Source organism: Trachemys scripta, chromosome 1, assembly GCF_013100865.1.
Source record: "Trachemys scripta elegans isolate TJP31775 chromosome 1, CAS_Tse_1.0, whole genome shotgun sequence".
In the NCBI taxonomy this organism is placed as follows: domain Eukaryota; kingdom Metazoa; phylum Chordata; order Testudines; family Emydidae; genus Trachemys; species Trachemys scripta.
This window is the reverse complement of record NC_048298.1, coordinates 55,127,312-55,154,153: the sequence shown is the minus strand read 5'-3', so window position 1 is coordinate 55,154,153 and position 26,842 is coordinate 55,127,312. Positions and strand designations below refer to the sequence as shown.

General features: G+C 40.5%; 1 protein-coding gene across 2 annotated transcripts in view; it reads right to left on the bottom strand.

Moving 5' to 3' along the window:
- The window catches only part of ANO6 (anoctamin 6), a 120,500-nt gene that overhangs the window by 23,975 nt on the left and 69,683 nt on the right, over window positions 1–26,842 (bottom strand). The window contains exons 1-12 of one of the 2 annotated variants that reach the window (XM_034769964.1): window positions 20,896–20,960; window positions 19,978–20,043; window positions 18,290–18,568; window positions 17,492–17,605; window positions 16,209–16,324; window positions 15,693–15,827; window positions 13,527–13,632; window positions 12,794–12,854; window positions 9,367–9,512; window positions 7,591–7,668; window positions 1,624–1,849; window positions 615–784 (exon numbers count right to left, since the gene is read on the bottom strand). In XM_034769964.1, coding sequence (XP_034625855.1) covers window positions 615–784; window positions 1,624–1,849; window positions 7,591–7,668; window positions 9,367–9,512; window positions 12,794–12,854; window positions 13,527–13,632; window positions 15,693–15,827; window positions 16,209–16,324; window positions 17,492–17,605; window positions 18,290–18,496 — 1,359 coding nt within the window. In that variant the 5' untranslated portion in view covers window positions 18,497–18,568; window positions 19,978–20,043; window positions 20,896–20,960. Of the gene's footprint in view, window positions 1–614; window positions 785–1,623; window positions 1,850–7,590; window positions 7,669–9,366; window positions 9,513–12,793; window positions 12,855–13,526; window positions 13,633–15,692; window positions 15,828–16,208; window positions 16,325–17,491; window positions 17,606–18,289; window positions 18,569–19,977; window positions 20,044–20,895; window positions 20,961–26,842 lie in introns of those variants that run through there. The other variant, XM_034769957.1, reaches the window with a different exon arrangement.

The following is a 26,842-nucleotide window of genomic DNA, read 5'->3' as shown; positions in this document are numbered from 1 at the left end:
CTGTGTTGCACTGTCATTACAAGAAGATCACTCTAGTGGAGGGGGATCCATGGATGGTGGAGAGCTGGTGCTGAGGATGTTATACCACCCTCTCTGTGCTGTTGATACAGGTGTTCATGGGAAAGTGAGTGTGGCTGGGTCTTTATTATTCCACAGTGGTCCCTTGTGAGTCAATGACAACCTAAGTAACTTTAAGAAACCTTGAAGCTACTCTAAATTATGCTAAGGGGCTGGCCCAGCACACAGTTGGCCTAGAACTGGGGAAGTACAAAGGCTACCTTTGAACTCCCCTTCTGTGCTGTACACTCCTTGGCAATAGCTGAAGATCTAGGGCTTGTCTACACTCAAAATGCTACAAAGGTTCTCCTGTTGGCGTAGGTAATCCGCCTCTCTGAGAGGCAGTAGCTAGGTTTAGAGAAGAATTCTTCTGTTGATCTAGCACTGTCTACACCGGATATTAGCTCAAAATAACGACATTGCTCAGGGGTGTAGATTTTTCACACCCCTGAGCGCTGTAGCTGGAATTGACCTAACTTTTTAGTGTAGATCAGGCCCTAGGCTAATATCTTACATTGTTAATTAAGAAAAAAAGATACACTATAGTGGATTCTTACCTCTTCATTTCTGTATTTTCCTAACCAATAAACTGGGTCTCCAGGGAATCCTACAAATTTACCCTTAAAGAATGCAATGTAGAAACATGAAGAATAATAGTTGACAAACTGGAATAAGAACATCTTCATGGTCAGACTGTTTTCATAATCAGTCTGCGTCCTTGGTAGTTCTGTAGTTTAAAAAAAAACACACCAAAAAACAAAAAGGAAAAGAAAATTAATATTTGAACAGCTTTAGTGCCTCCGTCAAAAAATGTGCATGTGCCTTGCATGCTTGAATAGAATTTGCAGCACAATTTAGATTGTTTAGGGTCTCTAATACAATGTAGCCATTATGTTAATTAGAAGACTATTGTAAAGAGGAAAGAATTTGTTCTTTGACGCTAAAAGAAAAAGAGCAACACAATTCTCTATCACTTTCATAGAAAGAGAAAATCCTCGCAGACTCAACAAATAACAAACATAACATTTTGAACTGACGGAAATAAACCATATTAAAATACCAGTACTTTACACATCTAAAGTAGAACAGCTACTTTAATGTAGATGGCCTGGATGGAAAGAATAGTAATATTTGTGAATGGTTATCTGTTTAATAACGAGAGAAAATCATCTAGCATTGGACCAGTGACCATATTCTATTTATTTACAAAAAAGGGGCTGTTTTCTCCATAAATAATAGCTAATATACTTGAATGTGTTGTGCAGTACTGATCTGTTTTCATAAAGCCTGGGTATTATAGTAATCTTCCTAGCTTTGTCTGTTTCACAAATACAAAGCTGTAAACAATTGATCTTTCATGCTGGCTATACAAGGATTTCTTAGGCAAAGAGTAAAATATATTTCTTTGATGAAAGTGAAAAGCTGTATTTGAAAAATTCTAGAAGTCATTGCATGCTATAGAGGGAAAATTCTGAAATACTTGGTGTAGATATTCATTTACTGGGGTCCTTATTATAGGAATGATGTTGTTTTCTGTTATAGTTCCTAGCTAAAGCATAAACTTACCAAAGTCAGTAATCATGATTGCCACTTTTTCATAGATGATGTTCAGAATCATGATGATTATAAAACTGATGATTGAAGCAGTTACTGAAGTGGCTGCCTGGGGAGTCAGGTACTTCTGAATTGCTTCTGTTCCATTAATGTGCCGTGGCAGCTTTGCAGAAAACACAAGGAAAACTGAGAGTCTGTAGACGATGATGCCAATAACTGAAGCAACGATCAAAAGAATCTGAAAATAGAATACAATATATATATATTGGTGTAAAATCATATGGCTTGGGAAAAACAGTGGTTTGAAATATATATTATGAAGGCCAAAGTGAAACTAATTGGACCCTCTTTCTCCCCACCCCATAATATGAGAGCAAGGGGATGCTCTGTGAAGATAAAACACAGTAAATTTAGAACCCATAAAAGAGAAGACTACTTTGTGTAGCATACGGTCAACCTGTGGAAAAAGAGATGGATAATTTTACGACCGATAATGTTTGTAGCTATGCAAGCTAAGATAAGGAGAAAGGTAATCAGATCTCATGCTTTGGGGCATATGATGGACACTTCCTTGGGTTAGAAAAGACTCTTCTCTTCCCAACACTCCATGTACAGCATTGCACAATCGGCAGGATGCATTCTGGAGGAAAAACACTGTATATGAGCCAGGTATTGTTGTTGTTGCGGATTGTGGCCAGAAAAAAGCAACTGCACCTAAAGAGAAACAGGCACATTTTAATTAGGGCTGTCAATTAATCGCAGTTAACTCACGCGATTATCTCAAAAAAATTAATTGTACTCTTAAACAATAGAATACCAATTGAAATGTATTAAATATTTGTGGATGTTTTTGTACATTTTCAAATATAATTGATTTCAATTACAACACAGAATACAAAAAGTGTACAGTGCTCACTTTGTGCTATTTTTGATTATCATTTTTACAGTGCAAATATTTGTAAACAAAAGAAGTAGTGTTTTTCAATTCACCTCATACAAGTACTGAAATGCAATCTCTTTATCATGAAAGTGCAACCTACAAATGTAGTTTTTTTGGTTACATAACTGCACTCAAAAACAAAACAATGTAAAACTTTACAGTCTACAAGTCTACTCAGTCCTACTTCTTGTTCAGCCAATCACAGAAATACATGTTTGTTTACATTTATGGGAGATAATGCTGCCCACTTCTTAATTACAATGCATCTAAAAGTGAGAACAGGCCTTCGCATGGCACTGTTGTAGCTGGCGTTGCAAGATATTTATGTGCCAGATGCACTAAAGATTCATATGCCTCTTCATGCTTCGGCCATCATTCCAGAGGACATGCTTCCATGCCGATGACACTCGTTAAAAAAATAATGCATTAATTACATTTGTGACTGAACTCCTTGGGGGAGAATTGTATGTCTCCTGCTCTGTGTTTTACCTGCATTCTACCATATATTTCATGTTATAGCAGTCTTGAATGATGACCCAGCATGTTGTTTGTTTTAAGAACACTTTCACTGCAGATTTGACAAAATGCAAAGAAGGTGAGATTTCTAAAGATAGCTACAGCACTTGACCCAAGATTTAAGAATCTGAAGTGCCTTCCAAAATCTGAGAGGGACACGGTGTGGAGCATGCTTTCAGAAGTCTTAAAAGAGCAACACTCTGATGCGGAAACTACAGAACCTAACAACCAAAAAAGAAAATCAACCTTCTGCTGGTGGCATCTGACTCAGATAATGAAAACAAACATATGTTGGTCTGCACTGCTTTGGATCGTTATTGAGCAGAACCCGTCATCAGCATGGACACATGTCTTCTGGAATGGTGGTTGAAGCATCAAGGGACATATTAATCTTTAGCGCATCAGGCATGTAAATATCTTGTAATGCTGGCTACAACAGTGCCATGCAAACGCCTGTTCTCACATTCAGGTGACATTGTAAACAAGAAGCAGGCAGCATTATTTTCTGGAAATGTAAACAAACTTGTTCATCTGAGCTATTGGCTGAACAAGAAGTAGGTCTGAGTGGACTTGTAGGCTCTAAATTTTACATTGTTTTATTTTTTAATGCAGGTTTTATTGTACATAATTCTACACTTTTAAGTTCATCTTTCATGATAAAGCGATTGGACTACTGTAATTTTATTAGGTGAATTGAAAAATACAATTTATTTTGTTTATTTACAGTGCAAATATTTGCAATCAAAAATAAATATAAAGTGAGCACTGTACACTTTGTATTCTGTGTGTAATTGAAATCAATATATTTTAAAATGTAGAAAACATTGAAAATATTTAAATAAATGGTATTCTATTATTGTTTAACAGCACAATTAATCACGATTAATTTTTTTAATTGCTTGACAGCCCTAATTTTAATCAGTCATATCATCTGCATTGGTTGAAATAATACTTTCATGTTCAGTATTCTCTTTCTCCTTGTTTTTTGTCATATCTGCTTCTTTCCCCATTTTTATTTCTTATTAGCTATCTAGTTTTTATTTAGATTGTAAGTTCTTCAGGGCAGCGAGTTTCTCCTCTTATATGTCTGTAAAGTGACATTTATCCCCTGCCCCCGCACCATAGACATAATATCATAGTAATAAACCAAATCACAATACATGTTACAAGATTCTCCCAGCATTCTGAACCCCACCCAGCCAGTTAGTTATTTTCTTCACTGTGCTCGAGACATGAAAACCCAGAACATAGCCTCTTCCCTGCTGGCCAGCCAGCATTCTGTACAGTCCCTGTGCTCCAGCTTCATTTCCCATCACTGGTGATGGTTTTCCGGCTACATTATGTTGTACAGGCTCTGGGAGCATGCAATATATTAGAGCCCTCAGCTTTTAGAGATGGCCTTTCTGGGCCTGCCCACCATGTTACATATTGTTTCATGGATGGCTGGACTTCTTTCAATTTTTAGTTTTAATTACTGTATTTTCTGGCGTATAAGACTACTTTTTAACCCAGGAAAATCTTCTCAAAAGTCGGGGGTCGTCTTATACGCCGGGTGTCGTCTTATAGGGCGGGTGCTGAAACTTCCGAGCCGGACTGGAGAATCTGCGGTCGCCGCATATGGTGGGGGGAGCTCAAAAACGGCCGCGGCCGCATCCCCGCCCGATGACGAGGTGAGGGGGCGCCTCACCGGGAAGGTGTAAGTGAAGGGCGGAGCAAGCAGTGCCCAGAAAAACACGCCTCTTTCACCCGTCTGGCCCGCCCTTGTATCCTATTACCGTACCTCCTTCTCTGCCTCTCAGATCTCGCTCCTGAGGACAGCAGTGAAGCAGCGCAGGCACGCATGTGCGAGATCTGAGAGGCAGAGAAGGAGGTAATAGGATACAAGGGCGGGCCAGACGGGTGAAAGAGGCGTGTTTGCGCTATCGCTCTGATAGTCTTGGAGACAGGGAGGGCTGGGCAGGCAGGGAGAGCTGACCAATCCAAGCAGGCTTTGTATACAACAACCAGCCAATCGCCGGTAAGGTACATCGCTTGCCGTGATTGGCTGGTTGTTGTATACTGGGTATCACATACAGTACAGCACCAGTATCTGTACCTGTTCATACAGTATAGTACCAGTACATACAGTACAGTATACAAATGTCCAACAGTCAAAACCCCATCATGGCTCCACCAGCAAGAAGAAAGAAATATGAAGCCAGTTTCAAACTTAAAGTTGTAAACTTTGCCATGGAACATAATAACTGCGCTGCTGCAAGACAATATGGAGTAACAGAAAAGATGGTTCGGGACTGGAAAGCAAATGAAAAAGCATTAAAGAGTATGCCAAGGGGTAAGTGTGCATTAAGAAGAGGCACTCCACATTGGCCAGAACTCGAAAAACATGTAGCAGACATGGTGAATGAGCATCGCCAAAACGGTTATGTAGTGACACGAAATAAAATACATTTGTTTGCACTTCAGTGGGCCAAATCTAACCCAGATCACAGCAACAGATTTAAGGCCACTGTATCCTGGTGTACTAGATTCATGGGAAGGCATAATATGGTACTGAGGCAAAAGATGAAAGTTGCCCCAAAATTACCTGCAGATCTTGATAGCAAAGTAAATAGTTTCCATCGATACGTAATACAACAGCGCACTAAACATGGCTATGCGTTAAGTAGTATTGGAAATATGGATGAAACTCCAATGAATTTTGATATGGTTGGAAATAAAACTGTCCATCAAAAAGGTGAAAAAACAATTTTAATTAAAACAGGACATGAGAAGTCCAGTTTTACAGTGGTACTGGGATGCACAGCTGATGGCGCCAAACTGAGACCAATGATTATTTTTAAAAGAAAAACAATGCCGAAATTCAAGTTCCCTGTTGGTTGTTTTGTACATGTGAATGAAAAAGGCTGGATGGATGAAGAAGGGGTAAAGCTGTGGCTTGATAATGTATGGAGCAGGCGACCAGGTGGACTTATTCAAAAATGTAGTCTACTGGTGTGGGATATGTTCAGGGCTCATTTAACTCCCAGCACCAAGCAAATGCTTGCAAGACTAAACACCGATGCGGCAGTTATTCCTGCAGGATTGACATCGTTGGTACAGCCACTGGATGTGTGCCTAAACAAGCCATTTAAAGATCGCATTCAAGAACAGTGGAATGAATGGATGGTTAGCGGCGAAAAGTCATTCACAAAAGGAGGAAACATGCGTACTCCACAGTTGGATGTTTTGTGCAAGTTTGTCATAAAAGCCTGGAATGATATTGATGCAGAAACAGTAATCAAGTCTTTCAAGAAGTGTGGCATATCAAATTCATTAGATGGTATGGAGGACGACTACTTGTGGCAAGATGAAGAGGAAGCCGAAGCTGAGACCACACCATCTGATACGGAATTCGATCCATACGATGACTGCCTTACAAATGTATCACAAGAGGTCATTGATGTACTTATGATATCAGATGACGAACAGGAGGATTTTGAAGGCTTTTAAAGGGAAACTGTCACGCCAGCAAAACCTGTAAAAATACCGTAGCTTGCAGTTATGATGGGCGTTGCTAACTCGCCAGGGACTTGCCCGGCACTTGCTCTCTCTCTCTTGTTTGTTATCTTCCTCCTATCATCATCCGTTCCAGTTCGGTTGACAGCTTAGAAAACAAACAGCATGGCAGCTCCCATGGGTTTATTGTCTTATCCTTCCTTTCAGCTTTAGAGTGAATTAGGAAAAGTTTAATCCACTTGCACTGTTTTATGTTTACATGTTTGATGACAAACAGCCTTATGTTTATAAGTGACAGTTTTCCTGCTAAGTACCTGCATGTCATAAGCATTTGAATTTAAATTACCATATTGAAATCAAATCTGATGTTTTTTTAATTTTTTTTTTTGGTGTGCGTTGGAAGAGGGGTAGTCTTATACGGCGACTATCCCAAACTCTATATTTTAACTGGAAAAGTTGGGGGTCGTCTTATACGCCCAGTCGTCTTATACGCCGGAAAATACGGTAAAGTAGCAAGATTGGGAAAATCAAAGAGCTCCCAGCTTTGCTCTTTTAAGTGAAACGAAAAAGCTGAAAGAGGCCCAGTCGTCCATGACATGCTATTGAACCGAATGGCTGGAACAACAATGAAAGAAACTGGGAAGAAGGGGGGGAAAGTGCAACCAGATCTGTCCCCAAGGTAATCCATTGTTTCACCTACCAGCAAAACATGTATCTGAAAATGCTGATGGAGGAAACAGTGGACCATATTTTCAAACATAGCCCACAAGTTGTAGCCACAAAATATGCATAAGTATAAACTTATATGCACGAATATCTGTTTTGCATATGTAAATGTATGGTTGGTGTATGCAGTTATGTGTTTGGGCATGTGTGCAGATGCTTTTTGGGTGCAACTTAAACATCCATATTTGAAAATTCAAACCAGCCTGTCACTTATTGACTCATATATAGTTTAGTTTTTCATGAAGCTATTATTTGTCAAAAGAAGTACATTATATTAAAGAATAAGATCAATAGAATTTTACCCAGAATAAGACTGCACTTATACCGAAGGCCATCCGTACACACTTTCCAAAGGCAGTGTATGGCACGTGCTCTTCTTGCTGGAAAGAGAGTTGATTTAGAAGGGGATTAATCATACATCTGCTCTTCTTTTAAATATATTTTTCGTGTGATCTGTTAAGCACTTTGATACGTTTAGGGCACAATAATGGGAATCAGGATCCTGGTTTCTATTCCCAGACCTGACATCTTTGCCAGGTCCCCCTGGCAATTCATGTGGGCCAATACTTAAAAAAAAAAATGTCCACTGATTTTGGGTGTCAGTTTTTGGGTGCCCAATTTGAGAAACGTGGGACCTGATTTTCAGAAGTGCTAAGCACCCACTGCTCACATCAGCTGGATTAGTGGGTGCTCAGCACTTCTGAAAGTCAGGTCGCTATGTACCTGAGATTTGGCATCCAAAAACTGTCACCCAAAATTAGTGGACACTTTGAAAATTTAGGTCTCAGCTTCTTTGTCTCTCAGTTTATCGCCCTCGAAAATGGGGTTGATGCCTACCTCACCCAGGTGTAATGGGGCTTCACTGATGTTTTAAAAAATCTTTGAGACACTTAGATGAAAGGTCTATATAATGGCAAAAATATTATTTTTTAGCCAAATCTTCTCTATCTAAAAATAACTTAAGAATTCTTTAGAATGATCCTTGTGTAGTAAAGATAATGTAAATTTTATAAGCTTATTAATAAAACCAGATATCCTGTAGCACAAGATTATAATACAGAAGGGGCCACTTAGGGTAGATTTTTAACCATGTCAGTCTAGTTTTGGAACTTTTCAAGTCCTCTGTTATAAACATTAATATAGTATGACTAGAACATAAAGCAAAGCAAATGATCAGGTAACTGCAGTAGTGATGCAATAACAAAAAATAATAAAAACCTGACAGTTGAGCTGGAGTGAGCCGCTAAAGCCACTTGAAAATGTATAAAAAAAAGGAGCTCTAAACTAAGAACCTCATAAATGTGTATTGTGTTTCACTAGAATGAGAATTATCCCTGTCCAGGTGAACTCATTAATGTTATTAGCATTCATGTATGCTTGGCCATAATACCTGTTTGTGCTTCTCTCATTCAAAGACACCTGTGGATAACAAAGTCTGAATACTGTATGAAATGCAACTTCTCTTCCTCCATTTTGTCTTGTTTTCTTGGCATGTCTCCAGGCTTTCAAGAACAATGAACAATCAGCTACTCTACGGTTGCCAACTCTCCAGGGTTGTCCTGGAGACTCCAGGAATTAAAGATTAATCACTAATTATGTGTGATGAAACCTCCAGGAATATGTCCAACCAAAGCTGGCAACCCTATCAGTGACCACTGTGGGCTTCTCACAAAAAAAATTATTCAATGCCAGGCTGTTACCTGGGTTTAAAGGTACCATTTTGTGGCACCAGATCATTCTACTGCAGTCCCTCTGGCTGTTCGGAAACTGCCCTTTAGTAATCACCCCCAGTCCCAAGGTTGCAGTAATTGGTAAAACCAGTTGCAATGATTTCTGTGAACCCCAGGCCTCACATTTTAGCCTGATACAGATTGGTGTATGCTAGGCCTGCAATTTATTAGATCAACATATTGGGTCAGATCCTCAGCTGGTGCAAACTGAGGTAGCTCCATTGACTTCAGTGGAGAAATGCTGATTTATATCAGTTGAAGATCTGGCCCATCACTTTCATGAGGTCTTTCTTTGAATTTCTAGCTTTCACAGTTTGCAGTATGACCAATTCTAAAAACATTCCTTACCTGTGTGATTTCATTTGTTACTACATGAGTGCATCGTGCTTCGTATTCTGGACGTATATGTTCTTCCTGCTCTAAAAATTCAACAGTGTCCCATTCATATTCCAGTTCAGCCTGACGTCGCTTCCAAAACTCCAGAAACAAAGTAACTAACCAAAGGATAAACAAACAAATCTCTATCACATGTGCACTGTACAGCGTTTGAACTCCTATGCTGTAATATGTGAATCATTAATTTTTTAGATCACTTTTCGGAGACAAAGAATACAACCTTTACTGTCTGGTGGGATAGTACCAAGACTTTCTCAGGGAGAAAATAACTGGATCTATTTCTTTACCTAATTACTGCTCTAATGATGTAGGTGTTTTTATGATATCAACCTGTGGATTCTTTATGCTAAAGAATGCATAAAAGTTTATTTTTCCTTTCTGAAAATGTATAGAATATGAACAATTTGGATTTTATATTGCAGGATGGTTTTTTAAAAGCAGATTGTTTGATTAATTGAAGGAAAATAATTTTGGAGTTATGGATGTTTTTAAAATAAAACCTTAGCGCATATAAAAAATTGCCATAGGGAAAAGGCTAATGCCCATTTATTATACACTACAGAGTTAGTGCCACACCTACTAAAGGTTTTCCAGAAACAGTTGCAGTCAATTCACCAAAACCAAGCATGCAATAAACAGAAAAACTCTAAGGGCCAGCTTGGGAGAGGCCGTTGCATGAGCGCATCCATGGATGGAAGGCTCCTACCTTTACATGGCTTTACACGGGTGTCTCACACTGGCAATCCCTGTGCTCCCTGAACTCTGCGGAACACAGAAACTACTCTTTCCAAGCAAGAGGCCAAAAAAGGGGAAGTGGGGTCCTGACCTTCTGTATCAGCCTGCAGAGCAAGGCCAGTGGACCAAAGAGGAGCAAGCTCCTCCATCCCTACATCGGGCCACTGGTCTGGTCCCCAAAGTAATTTAGAGCATCTCATTGGTGCTCCAATTAGCACCAGCTTCAAAAGGCCCTCAAGGACTGTTCCATTAGCTGGGAATTATTGGAGTGCATGGTTGTCCTGGCCTTACAGCCTGCTGCCCCTTCCCCTGCCACAATCCCTGTGCTAGCAGCCAGGAAGCGGGTGTGGCCCAAAAGATGCTATGATATCTCTGTCACTGAGGGAGCTGCCTACAGGTGTGATAACTTTATAGCTGTTTTGTACCGCTCAGGCCTCAGAGCAGGGCGGGATCTTCTGTCTGTATTTTAACTGATCTTTTCTTTCATTTATTCTGAGAAGGCATTTTCTAGTGGTTAAAACAAATGACTGGGAGTCTGGAGATCTAGGTTTTAATCCTGTCTGGCCTTGGGCATGTCACTTACTATAATTTAGTAGTCCAGACCCACTTTACAGGGGGTATTGTGAGGCTTAATTCATTCATGTTTTGTAGTTGAGTTCTCTGAAGGGAACATATTACAGAAGTACCTTTATTAACAAGTATATTAATGGTAGCAATGCAATCATAGGACTAAAAATGTATCATTCCTTAAATTATTTGGACCAGTTTATCTACAAAAGTATTACAATTCAATGAAAATTACAACTGAAATGGCATCAGGACCATGGCTCACTTGGATTCAGTACAATTTTGATTGACAATTCACCTCCTTATAGAGCGGGTTTATGATGATACTACTAACAGACCCTTGTAAGCATTATTGTAGTTATGCAGTTTAACTTTCCATTTTGTCATTTTTGGAACAATACTCCAAAACAGAAAATCACAATTTTTAATTAAGAGGCAAATTACAAATAAGTTAACTATTGGGACAACAGAAAAAAGATCAAATTAACATCAAACTGTTCTAATCTTTGATTTAGGGAATTTCCTGCTGGTATCTTGAGCGTAGTATACCTTTGAAAAGTTCTTAAAAGAATCATATTTAACTTAACAATTATTTTATTGAAATAGTTACTTTGAAGCACTTTATATTAAGTTTATTATCAAAAGATCAAGGTAGAACATGTTTTACAGTAACAAGCATATTAACCTTTCCTTATCAAGCCGACATATGGCTCTAAAATGTTACAGTAGTTGTCTTCTGTACACTACCCTTCATGCAGCACCACTGATAACATAAAACTTACTTCTGTAACTTTGTTGACTAGCTTCCAAGTCAACATTACTTGTTAATCACCAACTAGTAATCACTCTGGTTAAGGGGCTACAGTTAAAGCCAATTAGCAACCTTGCTAATATGGACAATCCACAAAGGCTTAATGAAGGGGGGGGCCCTCAGGCTCCTCCCTGGGCCATAGACAATGCTGCTACTACTAATTCACAGTCCCCATCTCTCTGATGGGAGAGGAGGGGTGGAAGGAAATGTCCTGGCCGCTCCACATCTCTCTGGTGGGAGGGGAGGGAAGGGAGTAGAGGTCCTGGACACTCCCCAGCTCTCTGGTGGGAGGGGAGGAGGGGAGCCAGGTCTCAGACCTGGCTCCCCACTTCTCTGAACCCTGGGCTGCCATCTCATGCTGCCTCCTCCACCATATCCACTTCCAGGCTTGGTCTGGAAGAAGAGATTGTGGCTTGGTGAGGACATGGGTGACACTATGAAGCAGGGGGAGGAGGGGAATGGGAAGGAACCCCATACACATCTGCACACTTCCTGGTCAGCAGCACATGCATAAAGCAGAGTCCTGTAGATGAAGAAATTGGGAAGTAGCACATACTACTACATCTCTGCTACCTGGCAGGTAATGTGGGCCCCCTTGTTAAGAAAATTCTGGTTCTGCCTCTGCGGACCAGTGAAAGAAGACACTTTCTGGAAAAATAAACTTTGCCTTGTCCATTGAATCCAGTACAGAATAGAATCCGTCAGTGGGAACCCCCTGATTAAAGAGACACTTTCACTGCCACAAGATGTCCCTAGTGCTTGTAATTACTGCATATTTAGCGTATCAATTACATAAATGAAGAAGGAAAGAAATAATTACTAGAGTGTATAATAAATGGCTCTATTTTTCCCATTGCCTTTCTCAGTCACACAGCTGCTAGTAGGAATAGACAGTCCAAGATTCCTTGGAGAAAAACAGGTCCTTTGCCAGACATGTTTAAGCATGTGGCTCCTGCTGGCTTAACACTGGGCAGTTCTAATCCCTTCTTCTTACTTTTCTCCAAGTTTAAAAGGATGAAGCAAACATTGAAAAAAAACCCAATTCCTATCTGCCCCTGAAGGTTCTGAAATCGGTCTCCAAATGATGCTAAAAAGAGTTACTGTCATGCTTAATTTTTGGGTGTGAACTCCCTTTTGTAATATTGCTGAACACTAGAAACTGAAATGGTTGTACATTTAGCTACACTTTTTGGCATATGCCTTAGGTCTGCCCAAAATTAGATGACAAAACTGTAGATAGAAAGCAAAATCTTGAAATCGACTTACCCCATATTCCCATAAATACTGCAAATACTAGTGTTCCAAAGCTATCGAATATACACAGTTTCTGTAAAGAATTAAAAAATAAATGCTTTAGTTGTAATGGGTCAGTAATTTTTCTACATGGGGTAAGAACTCTGAAAGAATGTTGCACATTTTGATTTTAGTTTTGAGCTTTTACATGGTTTAATAAAGAATCTTCACCTTTCCTCCTAGTATTCTTCCAATATGCAAACTCAAGGAAATTAAATGCAAAAAACCTACATTAAACCTACGAGCCAAATATGCAGCAAAAGGATATACAACTGCTGTCGTATCAATGTTCCACCAATTCACTGTACTGGAAGAGGAGAGCCAGTACTTCAGCGCTAGGAATTTCAGTTGACATGACATACACACATTGCATTCTCTCTCTCTCACATCACACACAGAGCAAATGAACAAGTAATTCTGACAAACAAGAAGTGACATGAAAAACATTAACCTATTTAATAAGAAAACACTGTTTTGATATGGTAATTGTGGGGGTGCCCTTCTGCCTTTTCCTTCCAACATTTCCCTTTTCATGTGTTTCTCTCTTGTGCCTTTCATATTGCTGTGCTGAAGAAACATTAATCTTGCACTGGTGGCGGAATAACACTGCCGCTACTTTACTCCATGGATGGTGTAAGAGAAAATACAAAGGCTATTGCAACTGAACGTAGAAGCCCATCTCTGCAGGATGTAAATGGCATGTTACCTTAGAGGATTCACAGGTGATAGTGAGGTTCCAGTATGTACATTCCTGATCACACTGCGGGCACATTATGATATTGCCGCCAATTTTGGGATCACACACTTCTTGGCTAAAAAGAAAATCAATCAATTACACAAGCACAAAACTCAGACTACTGTTAATGCTTGTAGATCGGGAGTCGGCAATCTTTCAGAAGTGGTGTGCTAAGTCTTCATTTATTCACTCTAATTTAAGGTTTCGCATTTTTAGAAGGTCTCTTTCTATAAGTCTATAATATATAATATATAACTAAACTATTGTTGTATGTAAAGTAAATAAGGTTTTTAAAATGTTTAAGAAGCTTCATTTAAAATTAAATTAAAATCCAGAGCCCCCTGGACTGGTGGCCAGGACCCATGCAGTGTGAGTGCCACAGAAAATCAGCTTGCATGCTGCCTTTGGCACGCGTGCCATAGGTTGCCTACCCCTGTTGTAGATAGTGTGATAACTCGGTGAAGTAAGGAATAAGTTGCTAAGTGCGCTGCTTTCAGACAACACGCCTCCTCCACTTCCACTCTTAGCCTTCAATAAACAGCATATTAGATTATGAAGCATGGAAGGAATTATCTCCCATTACTCTTCGTGCTATTCTTTAAAACAAATCATGTTAAAATAAAACAGAGATCTTAAAAAATCCTATTGTTCACATTTTCAGGATTTCAGGGTGACTCATTTACCTGATTTACAATGGGCAAATTCACCCTATAATGTTCAGTCTGAGCATGGTGGTAGGGGAGGTTTGAGGTGGCCAGGGAGTGGCCAGGGAGTGGCTGCAGAGTCACTTGGAGTAGCCAAAATGGCTGAAGTAGTTCTAGCTACAGAGGGCGCAAGAGGACCAGGGGATCTGAATAAGTGCAGATCCAGGAGCCTCTTCCCACCAATGTCTCTATTCAGGGTGTAAAGGGGGAGCAGAATTTTCCCCTGTGCTGCTGTTCTGCCTATTCTCCTATAGAAGAGGGGGGGAAGGAAGGTCTTGAGTTCCAAGCAGTTCCTTTTAGCAGGCCCTCCACCCATATGTGAATTTCACCTATGAGAAAGTTTTTTCTCTCCCTTAGGGAGTAGCAAACATAAATGGACAAGCTATGGTAACTTGTGTTGAAGTTTTGATTTTTCACTGTTTTCTTTACATTTTTACATTATATGTGGATTCATATAGAAACGTCAAACTATAAAGAATGAAAAAAACAAAATCTTAAATACAAGTCATTTGTAACCTCTCGTGTCTATTACTTTTTTGCCCTGTACACTACATCTTTAACGTCAGAACCAAGCCAGTTGCTATTCTTATTCTCTGTATTTGTTTCTCCATTAACTTGATTTTTGTTCGTGCAGGGATTGATCCACTACTCACTGTAGTCAATGGGAATCATTTCAATGATTGACTAAGTATTGGATCAGGTCCTTAGTGAGCCCTTTCCGTCCATGGTAGCTTTAGTTTCCTAAAAGATATTAATGATTTGCTTCTGTTTCAGATGCTGTGCTGTATTCTTTATTTTCTCCCCAGGATTTATTGTCATTTTCTTTCCCTGTTTTTTAATTTCCTTTTATAGATTCTTTATGTTGAAGGCAGAAAACTGATTTATATTTTGGGATGCTCTTTTAATGTTTTAGTTGCTTTAATCATTTTGCTCATCTGCCCCTTTCATTCCATGTCCTTTTTATTTGACATGAATGTCTCTGTATATTCTGATTTGTAAAAGCCTTTGGGCCATAACGTGCCATCAGATTTATAGCACAACTCCCCACGGATTTCAATAAGGAGTTCTGCTTAAAAGCTGATGGCATGATATGGCTCTTTGTTTGCTTACAGTATGTCAGGAATGAGAAGGAGGGCAGAGAGTAGAGGAGGAAACATGCACACTGAGAAAGGAGAAAGCAAGAGAAGTAGAAGAAATAAGAGGATATCGGAGGACTTTCATGTCCCTTGGACTAGATGACCCAGCAATGTTCTTGTAGCCCTGATATATACTTGTCATTTCATTTTCACAGTGTTCATTCAACAGTACCATAAACTTCAACCTGGGATCACTAACAAGGTTCCCTTTTTTTATGCCTAGAAAACTCTCTGCTATTTGTGAGTATTCAGAACTGTGTCAATATGAAAATATATTTGAACTGTCCATCCGGTACCTCCATGTGCAGTTGTCCTTTGTTATGTATCCATACAAAAAACAGGCAAGTCCTACTATTGCTGCCACGATCAGCATTTGAGTGTAAAAACCAAGCCAAGCAAAATATATTCCAATTTTCTCTCCATAATATTTCCTGTGGGGGGAAAAATACTCTTTGAAAATGCAAATAACTCCACATTTCTTTCTCAGCTGTTTATTCCAAATATTTAGGGCTAGACTCTATTTTCATATTTTTACACTGTGTGACTGCAGAAATACAACAGCTAACCATTTCTGTGAATTTGTATGATTTTTTATATTTGCATGAAATACCTACTTCTCACTGAAGCTCAATTTTGATTGGTTACATGTATCTTATAAAGTCAGAAACAGAGCATGCTCAAATGTGTGTGCGGATATGGGTGTACATATCTGCAATTAGAATTAAGGCATGAATCTTCAATGTACCAAAACATGAAAATGTTACGTGAATTCCTAGGTCCTTCTGAATTGTATTGATCATATGCATACCCACCTGACAAGATCCAATGGTTGCAGTTTGTAAAAACTTAGGGGGTGAGCCCATTCCTTGTAAAGAAGATACCGTTCACTAGGGCAGTTGGGGTCCTCTAACTGGCGATTGAATCTAGACTGCAAAAGAGAATGAATATGGAAACACTGTCCCATAAAATAACCACTTATAGTACCCAAACTTTATGGGCAGCTGAACCAGTTTACATGACTAGACTGTAACTGTACCAACCAGTGCCACTTCAGCCCCACTGGCTGTGTGAAATCTGATCCCCGTGGAGCTACACTTGTGAGACTAGTGTCTGGAGTAATCTCTTAGCCCAAGTTCCATTGCAAATTACAAAAAGGAGTAGTAAGTAAGCAAGCAGTGACAGTACAGAGTCTTGTCATTAAGGACCCAATCTTGCAAATACTTACGCACATGCTTAATTTTAATTATGGGAGTCATCTAATTGAAAATAATGGGGTTTAGTCATATGCTTAAACATGCATGTAAGCAGTTGCAGGCTTGGGGCCTAGGATTGGGAAAATAAATAGAAAAGGATCAGTTCTAATTAAAAATGAGACTTTAAGTACCTCTTACATACTATCAGGCGCTTTCTTCAGGACAGTAATGTACTACAATGAAGGCTGAAAACTCTGGAGAATAAATGCAGGGCTTCGAGCATCTGTTTCAGATTCAAAAGAGGGTACAGAGGGAAATAACCTTTCATTTCCTTGCTAGGTTGGTTGTAAACATATCTGGTGAAAATGTGAACTTGTATTAAGAATTTTTAATGGATTTTTCCATTCTCATTCTATAGTGCAACAAGAAAGGTGATGAGGAAGAACATTCGGCTTTCCCTCTTGAAGAGGGAAGTGATGCATCCTGGGAGTTTCTGGCCATGGAGCATCATAGAAGATATAGACTGGCTGGGGAGCCTGGCCCATAGAGGACAATAGGGACATGAGGCAACTGAACTACATACAACTCCCATCAGGCACCTCTGCAGCATTTCCAGATAAAAATATTTCAGTTTCTGGGTGTTTGGTTTTTGAAAGGAAAATTGAAATCTTCAGTTAAAAGACACTTTTGTGGAAAATTCTGTTTACTGGAAAAATCAATATTCCTCTGAAAAAGAGTTCTGAAAGAATATTTTCTTCCAGCCATTGTCTCCAGATATGACAGTCAGTGAACAAATAAAATCAATGCCCATATGTATTTTGCTATAGGAATCATACATATGTCTTCAATCAGCATACAAATTTATTCCCAACTAAGATACCTGTTCCAAGCATTGGACTTACATCGTGAAGAGGAAATGCTGCCTTGTAGATCCCAGAGTCCAGGAGTTTGTTAATACCAAACTTTTTCACATTGTCTCTTACTGCATATTCCACACGGGAAAGAATAAAATGAACCTGAAAAATACAAAATGCCCTGAATCTCTTGCAATTTGTGAGGAATATAAACTATAACTGTGTCACCACGGAATCATAGACATTAAAGAGGGGCAAGTTCTCTGCGTGAAATTCACTGTACAAGGTCACTGCCCCATTTAAGTCCCACTTAAACTCTATTTTGGGGCATAACTGGAACCCAAGTTGGACAAAGGTTTGGAATTTCACCTCATTAGATCATCCAGTCAGTTTCCTAGTCAATATAAGATTGTTCCCTACATTTCTAATGTGTCAGGAGGGTTGGCTGTTATTGGTGATGGTGGTTGTGTTGCTCTGATTGACTTTGGCCTGGTTTACACTGGGGGGATCAATCTAAGTTATGCAACTTCAGCTACATGAATAACGTAGCTGAAGTCAATGTACTTAGATCGACTTATCGTGGTGTTTTCACCCTGGTGAGTCGACTGCTGCTGCTCCCCCGTCGACTTGCCTGCGCATCTTGCCGAGCTGAGTACAGGAGTCGACGGGAGAGTTCTCGGGGAATCGATTTATCGTGTCTAGACTAGACACGATAAATCGATCCCCACTGGATCGATCGCTGCCCGCCGATCCAGCCAGTAGTGAAGACATACCCAAAGAGAAATAAACAAATGTCTTTGTGTGGGTTTAGAGACAGAAAATAAATAAATCTTTATATTGACTTACAATTCGGCTTCTGGTTGCAGGGTTGAAGAAGATGTCTTTGTCTTGAATGTAAAAATCAGACAAACGAGCCTTTTCAAATGGGGCAGTGAAAAACTCTTGCTCTGGTTTGATGATATTTTCATCAACTCGGAAGAGTCTACTAAACCAGTTGAAAGCTGAATCTCGGGTTTTCAGGTCATTGGGCTGCAGAGGCAATTTGATGTGCATAACCTCGGCATATGTGCATAGCACTTCCCAAGGCGCGTGCACTTTTACAAAAATAAGTTTTTCATCTAAGACCTAAAGTGAAAGAATATTAAAAATATATGTGCACAAAAAATGAAAGCAAGGAGCCTTTCATAATACTTTTAAGTAATACAGATTTTCCCTTTTTTAAAAAACCAGTAGAAGACCAATTCTGGGGTGTATTCTTTACCCATTTTAGTGAACATCTCATTAACTTCTGTAAAGACACTGAAGAGAGATGAGAACTCTCTGGAGAGATGGCATTTTAAAAAGATCACTAAATTGTTGCTTTAATGGTAACATCTTGCAAAATATTTTACAAAGCAATTTAAATTTTAACACACGTTACCTATATGGATTTTTTAATGTTGTTTATAGATCTAGTCCTCAGGAAGCTCACTATTTAAAAAGATTTTGAGCCATGAGCATTGCAGGATTACCAAAACCTGCACAAATTTACAATGTACCATTTACAAGTAGCAATATATCCATGTTGGATTTTCTCCTAACAGTTCTCCTTGTTGCACGCTGAGGTACATGCTATGGTCATAGGGCCAAATCATGTGCTGGGATGCACAAGTGGAGCTTCCATTGCAAGTTTCTATCTAATCAAAAGCCTAAAGATGTGGAATTTGTGAGGAAGTGGCAGAGGGCCTCCCTGTTCTGGAGCTCATTGTATTACAAAATAATCATAAAAATACTTTGTGCCAGATTCTGTATGGCATCTGCTGGGAGCCACAGCACAGAAGATGCAGCCAGGAAGAAAGGAAGGGAAGATCCATCTTTGTGCTGCCTGGATTCTGGGATACTGTGGTGGCTAACATGGCCTCCATTGTAAATAAGAACATCCCCAGTGGCTGCTTCATCTTGTAGCAGCCTATCCAGGGCTGCCTACAGGCTGGAATGCAGTCCAGAATCTCCACAGTGCTGAGTGCTACAGCTACTCCCACTATGCTGGGGCTTGCAAGGAGCATCCACCACTTATGTCAGATCTATGGCTGCTCTTTCATTAGGTGAATTCTCCCCAACTCCTGGTGTCCCATTTACAATTCCTATAAGCCACAAGGGCAAGGGGCAGAACTGGCCCCTTAGAATGTTTATGGGGCTTCATGTTTTCAAAGTGCTGAACAAACTATTTAATTTTCCCAACCCCTCTGTGAAGTAGGTTACTACTACCTCCATTTTGCAGAGAAAGAAACAGACACAAAGCTTAAATGACTTTGCCCAAGGCCACAGAGCAAGTCAGTGACAGATCCATGATTTTTCAGCACAGAGATTCCTGGCTCCTAGACAAAGAATAGGGAAAGAGGCAGCAGGGGGAACCTCTTGTGACCTCTGATCTCATAGGAATAAAGAGGGGGAAGAAGCTACAGTGAATTCATGATGGACTTCATTTCCTTTTCCATATGGAGCCAAAGTCTTTCTTCAGACACATTGGTACACACAAAGGAAAGGATACTCACCGATCTTGTTGCTTCAAGTTGCAAGCCATTGTTTATCAGATTAGACTCATATGCTTGCCTCTTCCTCTGTTAAAATCAATTGCAAGTAGTAAAATATCTTTGTTTGCTGATTTATGTCATTCATATAAAGTAGTGTACATAAAATCAAGGAACAGGTTTGTCCAACAAAGGTGAAGAATCACCCAGATGCTGAGTTATTATCCTCAATATCTACATTATAATTGCTATGGCAATTAGTGCTCTATTAACCACTAGTTTTATACTCTTTTCTAAAAGCAATAACACTTTAAAATGCAGTTTTGTGGAATACCTGCTCTCTTGGATTGCTGAAGGCACTTGATCTTTAGCCCATGTTTTACAATTACAGGTGGGCTGAGCCACAAGTTCAGATCTTGATCTGTATCTAGCATTTTAGTCTGATGCATCACAGAGATGGGTCAGCCCCAAATTTTGTCTCTGTGAAAACGGTTATCCACATTGGCAATCTTCTCCTCCTTTTCTCTTCTAATTTAACCACTGAGGGAATCCCTCCCAGTAGCAAATATTCTTCACTTCCAAAATCTTGCCATGACAACCAATCCCCATTTCCCTGCCAATAGTCTGCAATTTTTTCCGTCTTTCACAATAATGACATAACCTTATATTATGATTCTAACTAAATCCTCACCAATCTCACAATCCATAAATGCACCATCCTAAAATTAAAAAGCTGGTGGCTGGAGCGGCTGTAGGGGTAGTGGTGTTGTCCCAGCAGGCCTCAGTGTCCCTAGGTGGGGGGAAAGCCTGGTTTCATAGTCTTTCCTCATGTAACAAAGGAGTTGGCTGATGGGGCAGCTACAGAACCCACGTTGTGTACAGTGACAGCAATTTGTTGAAGTCTGTGAAAAATGTTAATTTCACTCACAGAGTGTATCTCACCTGGCAATCTATCCAGAGGCTCAAAAATCTGAAATCTGTCTCTGATGCTCAACTCTCCTCTGTTAACTTCCTCAAAAAACCCTGAATAGAACAAAATAAGGAACTCACAAAGAGATTTGTATTTTTACTAGATATTTTAAAAGTTGATGTGAAGTAGACCAAATTAAAGCTACTTGAAGCCCACCATATAACTACTCTATGAGCAATTTGTTCAACTAATTGATCACATATTCTAGGTGAAGACCCATATTTAGTATTCTGGGTTATTAAGTGCAATAGATTGTTTTCATACCCCAGATCATTTTTGTAGTTGTTTGTATTGTCCTGTGCTTAAGGACTTCCAGTCTCAAAGCTTCTCAAACAAGACTTCTCAAACAAAAACAGCCTAGATCCACCTACTCTGGTACCCTGCATCCAGCGGTAACCTCTGTACTTAAGGTCCAGTCCTGCTCCAACCATCAATGGCAAAACTCTCATGACTAAAGTGGAAGCAGAAGCAGAACCTTGATAGGAACATGGGAATTGGCATACTGGCTCAGATCCAAGATCCACCAGGTATCCTGTCTCTGACAGAAGTCAGTACCAGATACTTCAGAGGAAGGTCTAAGAACCCCACAGCAGGCAGATGTTGGATAATCTGCCTTCAATTTAGGTTTCATCCTAATCGCAAATAGTTAGAGATTGGTTTAAACCCTGAGATTTAAAATCCCTTCCAAAATTTTTGTTAGCATTAACTATGATAAGTCTAGATATTCTTGACAGCCCTATAAATATCCAATCCCTTTTAAGAACGTGTTCAATTCTTGGACTCAACAATTTCTTGTGGTAACACATTCTACAGTTCAATCCCACGTGTGAAAAAAGTATTTCCTTTTATCGGTTTTGAATTTCCAACTTTTTTTTAATTTAATTGAATATTCATCCCTTTGTTCTTGTGTTATGAGACAAGGATAACAGAAGAACTATCTTCTTTATACCATTTATTATTTTAATCTTTTTATGATGTCTTGTCTTAGTCATATTTCTTCTTTATGCCTGCTGTCATTTAACTAATACATGAAGCACAAAGACAGAAAGCCTCTTTTTTGCTAGAGAACATAAATGTTGATACTGTGCTTATTTACATATGTCTAATCCTTTTTTTAAATCTTGCTAATCAGTTTTCTTCAATAATAATGGCATGGCAATGAGTTCCACAAGTTAATTTGGTCTTCAGAACATCAGAGGGAGATCTGTCAGTCACCAAGAGAACATGGGCTCATCAGGCTTAAGGAATCCCGCTGACAGTTGGGTGGGGGAGAATAAAAGAAACAACCCTCCAATCTCATTATTGCCATCTCTCATGATTTTATTGGGAGGTTTTCTTAAAGCTGCTAGTTCTGGCATCAAGAGATTCTCCACTTTGTTTTTTTCTTTAAAAAAGTAAGTTTCTATTGCTCGTGGTTGCAAGACTAAAGCTTGAAAATGTGAAGTGAGTGTACCGTAAAGGCCCGTAAACCTGAAGGCAAAGAAAAAAGAAACCCTATATAGTATAGGTGAGGTGAGAAAGTGGGAGCAGGATACAAGTAGGGCTGCCACAGAAATAGAGACTTTATTTCCAGGAGTTCCTCACTACCCTCAGCCCTGCCAAACAAATCTCTCTACCAGACTGCAGAACAGGTGTGGTTGCCCTCCTCCCTTAACTTAATGGGCTCATTCATCTTTCTTACCTCATTGCAAGATAGGTCATCTTGGCACACAACCAGTTTATGTAGCTTGCTGTCTTTTGCAGACCCAAGCAATGGCATAAAATGGACCTAAAATATCATATTTGTTTGCAGTGTTTATTTTAATAACACAGATATTGTTCCCTTTCTTCAGGCATGACACATTCAAAAACAATGGAAGAAGTAATGTTGGTTTTTTTAATTGTTCAAACCAGTTTCTGTTTGTCAGGTAGCTAAACTAAATTAGATGAATTATATTTGATTAGCAGGAACAATTTAGAAAAAGATTATTTACTTATGAAAACAAACCTCTCATATCCTGCTAATTTAGAGTTCTCTGTAAACTCTCTGTAGAAATTGCTGAATATCAAATATTTGCTGTCGGTTGTTTCTTTGTTGTCTGGATAAAGATTTTTTTTTGTAATTATTTTTATGAAGCATGGATTGTTTTATCTTCATTGGTGACCATGATCAGAAACGAAGGTTCTGATCCAACTCTAACTGAAGTCAGTCAGAGTCTTTCAATGTAAATTGGATTAGGACTAAAACCACATTATCTGTTAATTTATTTTGAATTTACCTTTCTATTGCTGCCTCATTAGTTTTCAACTACAAGCTATTTAAGGATCCCAGCAGGGGAAAAAAATGGCATATTGGAACACTTACTGAAACTCTAATGACTTGTAGCAGAAAATAGTCCATGGGAACTAAACTGAGCACATCAGTTGCGAGGATTTAAATTCATACTTCATGGGAGAAATTTTAATCTCAGACATGCTTAGCACACCCTCAGATATCTTATAAAATTTACTTGAAATGCACTCCACTCATTGGAGTTTGGAATCTAGTCCTAAATTGTTGTGATTTTCAACAGTGCTTGCTACGTTAGTTTCAGGTAAACTTCAAAGGGCTCAGAGTTCAAGTTCAGATGCTTATATGAAGCTTATCAACCCCTTCTGAATCTGACAAATTTGTCTGGAAATCTTATGAGAATAGGCTTCCTTCAGAGTATTTCAACATTTCTGACTTTTGTCTCAACTATACCGCAAAGACACTGAAGCACATGGAGATGCAGCTAGGGAAGGTGAATTGTGATGGGTCATTCACCCCAATGATGAGCTGCCAAAATCTTAGGAACTGGTTCCCTACCGGATCTTTGGCGGCATGGCTCTGGCGGCTGAAGGACCTGCCACCGAAGACCCAGTAGGGAACCGCCCGGTGAGTACACCCCCCACTCATGTCCTGCCCCTGACTGCCCCCCTCAGAAACCGCAACCCATAACCCCCTCCCGCTCCTTGTCCCCTGACCACTCCTTCCTGAGACCCCCAACCCTAACTTCCCCCCAGGACCCCACCCCCTGCCCAACTCGCCCTGCTCCCTGTCCCCTGACTGCCCCGACCCCATCCACCACCACCCCGACAGCCCCCCGAACTCCCACGCGGCGCCTACCCAACCCTCCCCTTCCCCATCCCCTGACCACCCCCCAAGAACCTCTGCCCCATCCAACTCCCCCACCCCCCGCTCCCTGTCCCCGCCTTATCCAACCCCCCCCGGGTCCAGCCTCTTACCCCCTCCCGGGCTGAAGCTGCGCCGCACGGCCGCAGTTGGGGCCTGGGCCGGAGCCGCGCCGCGTGGCCGGAGTCCGGGCCTGGGCTGGGGCCCTGCCCGGAGCCGTGAAGCCGGAGTTGGGGCTGGGGCCCGGAGTTGGGGCAGGGCTGGGGCCTGGAGTTGGGGCTGGGCCGGGGCCAGGCAGCGCCGCATGGCCGGAGTTGGGGCCGGGGTGCACGGCGCCTGGAGCCCTCCTCCCGCCCCAGTTCACCTGCAGGAGTCGGGGCCGGGGCCGTGGCCGTGGCCAGGGCCCGACCCGGCCCGGAGCCGCGCGGCCGGAATCGGGGCCTGGCCCCTGCCCCAGCTCACCTGCAGGAAGCCCTGCGCCCCAGCGAAGCAGGGGAGGAGAAGCCGGGGGGAGTGTCAGGGGAGGAGGCGGAGCTAGGTGAGCTGGGGACGGGAGCAGGGCAAGGAGCTGCCAGAGATTTTGTTAAATTTAAAAGCCCTTTTAGAAACGGGACAACCGGTTCTAAAAGGGCTTCTAAATTTAACAACCGGTTCCTGTGAACCGGTGGGAACCAGCTCCAGCTCACCACTGATTCACCCCATTCTAGCCCTGTAGGGGTTAATATAGGCAAGAGAGGCCAATTAGCCATAGGCTGCACAAGGAGGGAAGCTAGAACGTAATGAGGCTTAATTGGTGAAGAAGTTCAGCTGGGCAGAAACAGGCATGACTTCTATAAAGCCAGGGAGCTGGCAACAGAGACTTGGCCTGCAGACATATTCCTTGACACAAGGAGGGAGAGTAGGAGCCTAGAATAGCTAAGGTAGGAAGCAGTCCAGGGCAGAGCAGAAAGGGCTGGGAGAATAAAGCCCAGAGCTGCTGGGTTTAGGGTCCATGGATGGGAACCTGGTGTAGAGTGTGGGCCAGGGTTCTCCTACAAGCCAGTTTGGGAGTGGCATACTAGGTGCAGCCCATTTAGTGACTGCCAGAGACAGTTAGGAAGGAGAGAGTTAGTACCTGGGGGGGAGCGTCAAGGTGACTTGGCAAGAGGGCTAAGCCATGAAGAGGAAAGCGCTGCAGCTCCAGACGCATAAGAAAGCCCAGTGAGTAAGTGAGCGGGAAAACAGGCTGAGTAGAAAGGAGCATCAGACTATGTGGTGAGCCAGATGGGCCACTAGGAGGCAGCAGAGCAGTAAGAGAGCATGTCCTGTTACAGGAACAAAACCAGGAACTGTATCCAAACACTTCAGAAACCCAAAGTATTTGTTTCTTCTCTCCAAATGTTCACACAGTCGTGGGAGTTTTTATTTTGCCCCTCCCCCCTCAATTTACCCAATTATGCTACTAATACCTATAAATTAACTAGAGCTGTCGATTAATCACAGTTAACTCATACGATTAACTCAAAAAATTAATCATGCAGTATACACTAATTGTGATTAATCACAGTTTTAATTGCACTGTTAAACAATAGAATACCAATTGAAATTTAGTAAATATTTTGGATGTTTTTCTACATTTTCAAATATATTGATTTCAGTTACAACACAGAATACAAAGTGTACTGTACTCATTTTATATTATTTTTATTACAAATATTTGCACTGTAAAAATAACAAGAAATAGTATTTGTCAATTCACGTCATACAAGTACTGCAGTGCAATCTCTTTATCATGAAAGCGCAACTTATAAATGTAATTTTTTTTGTTACATGACTGCACTCAAAAACAAAACAATGTAAAACTTAGAGCCTACAAGTCCACTCAGTCCTACTTCTTGTTCAGCCAGTCGCTAAGAGAAACAAGTTTGTTTACATTTATGGGAGATAATGAAAGTGAGAAAAAATGTTTGCATGGCACTTTTGTAGCTAACATTGCAAGGTATTTACATGCCAGATCTGCTTAACATTCGTAGGCCCCTTCATGCTTTGGCCACCATTCCAGAGGACATGGTTCCATGATGATGACACTTGTTAAAAAAATAACGCACTAATTAAATTTGTGACTGAACTCCTTGGGGGAGAATTGTATGTCTCCTGCTCTCTGTTTTACCTGCATTCTACCATATATATTATGTTACAGCAGTCTCAGATGATGACCCAGAAACCACCAAAAAAGAAAATCAACCTTCTGCTGGTGGCATCTGACTCAGATGATGAAAATGAACATGTGTTGGTCTGCACTACTTTGGATCGTTATCGAGCAGAACCCATCATCAGCATGTACGCATGTCCTCTGGAATGGTGGTTGAAGCATAAAGGGACATATGACTCTTTAGCGCATTTGGCATGTAAATACCTTGCAATGCCAGCTACAAAAGTGCCATGCGAACATCTGTTCTCACTTTCAGGTGACATTGTAAACAAGAAGTGGGCAGCATTATCTCCTGCAAATGTAAACAAACTTGTTTGTCTGAGCAATTGGCTGAACAAGAAGTAGGACTGAACGGACTTGTAGGATCTAAGTTTTACATTTTTTTATTTTTGAATGCAGTTATTTTTTATACATAATTCTACATTTGTAAGTTCAACTTTCATGATAAAGAGTACTACAGTACTTGTATTAAGTGAATTGAAAAATACTATTTTTTATTTTTACAGTGCAAATATTTCTAATAAAAATAAATATAAACTGAGCATTGTACACTTTGTATTCTGTGTTGTAATTGAAATCAACATATTTGAAAATG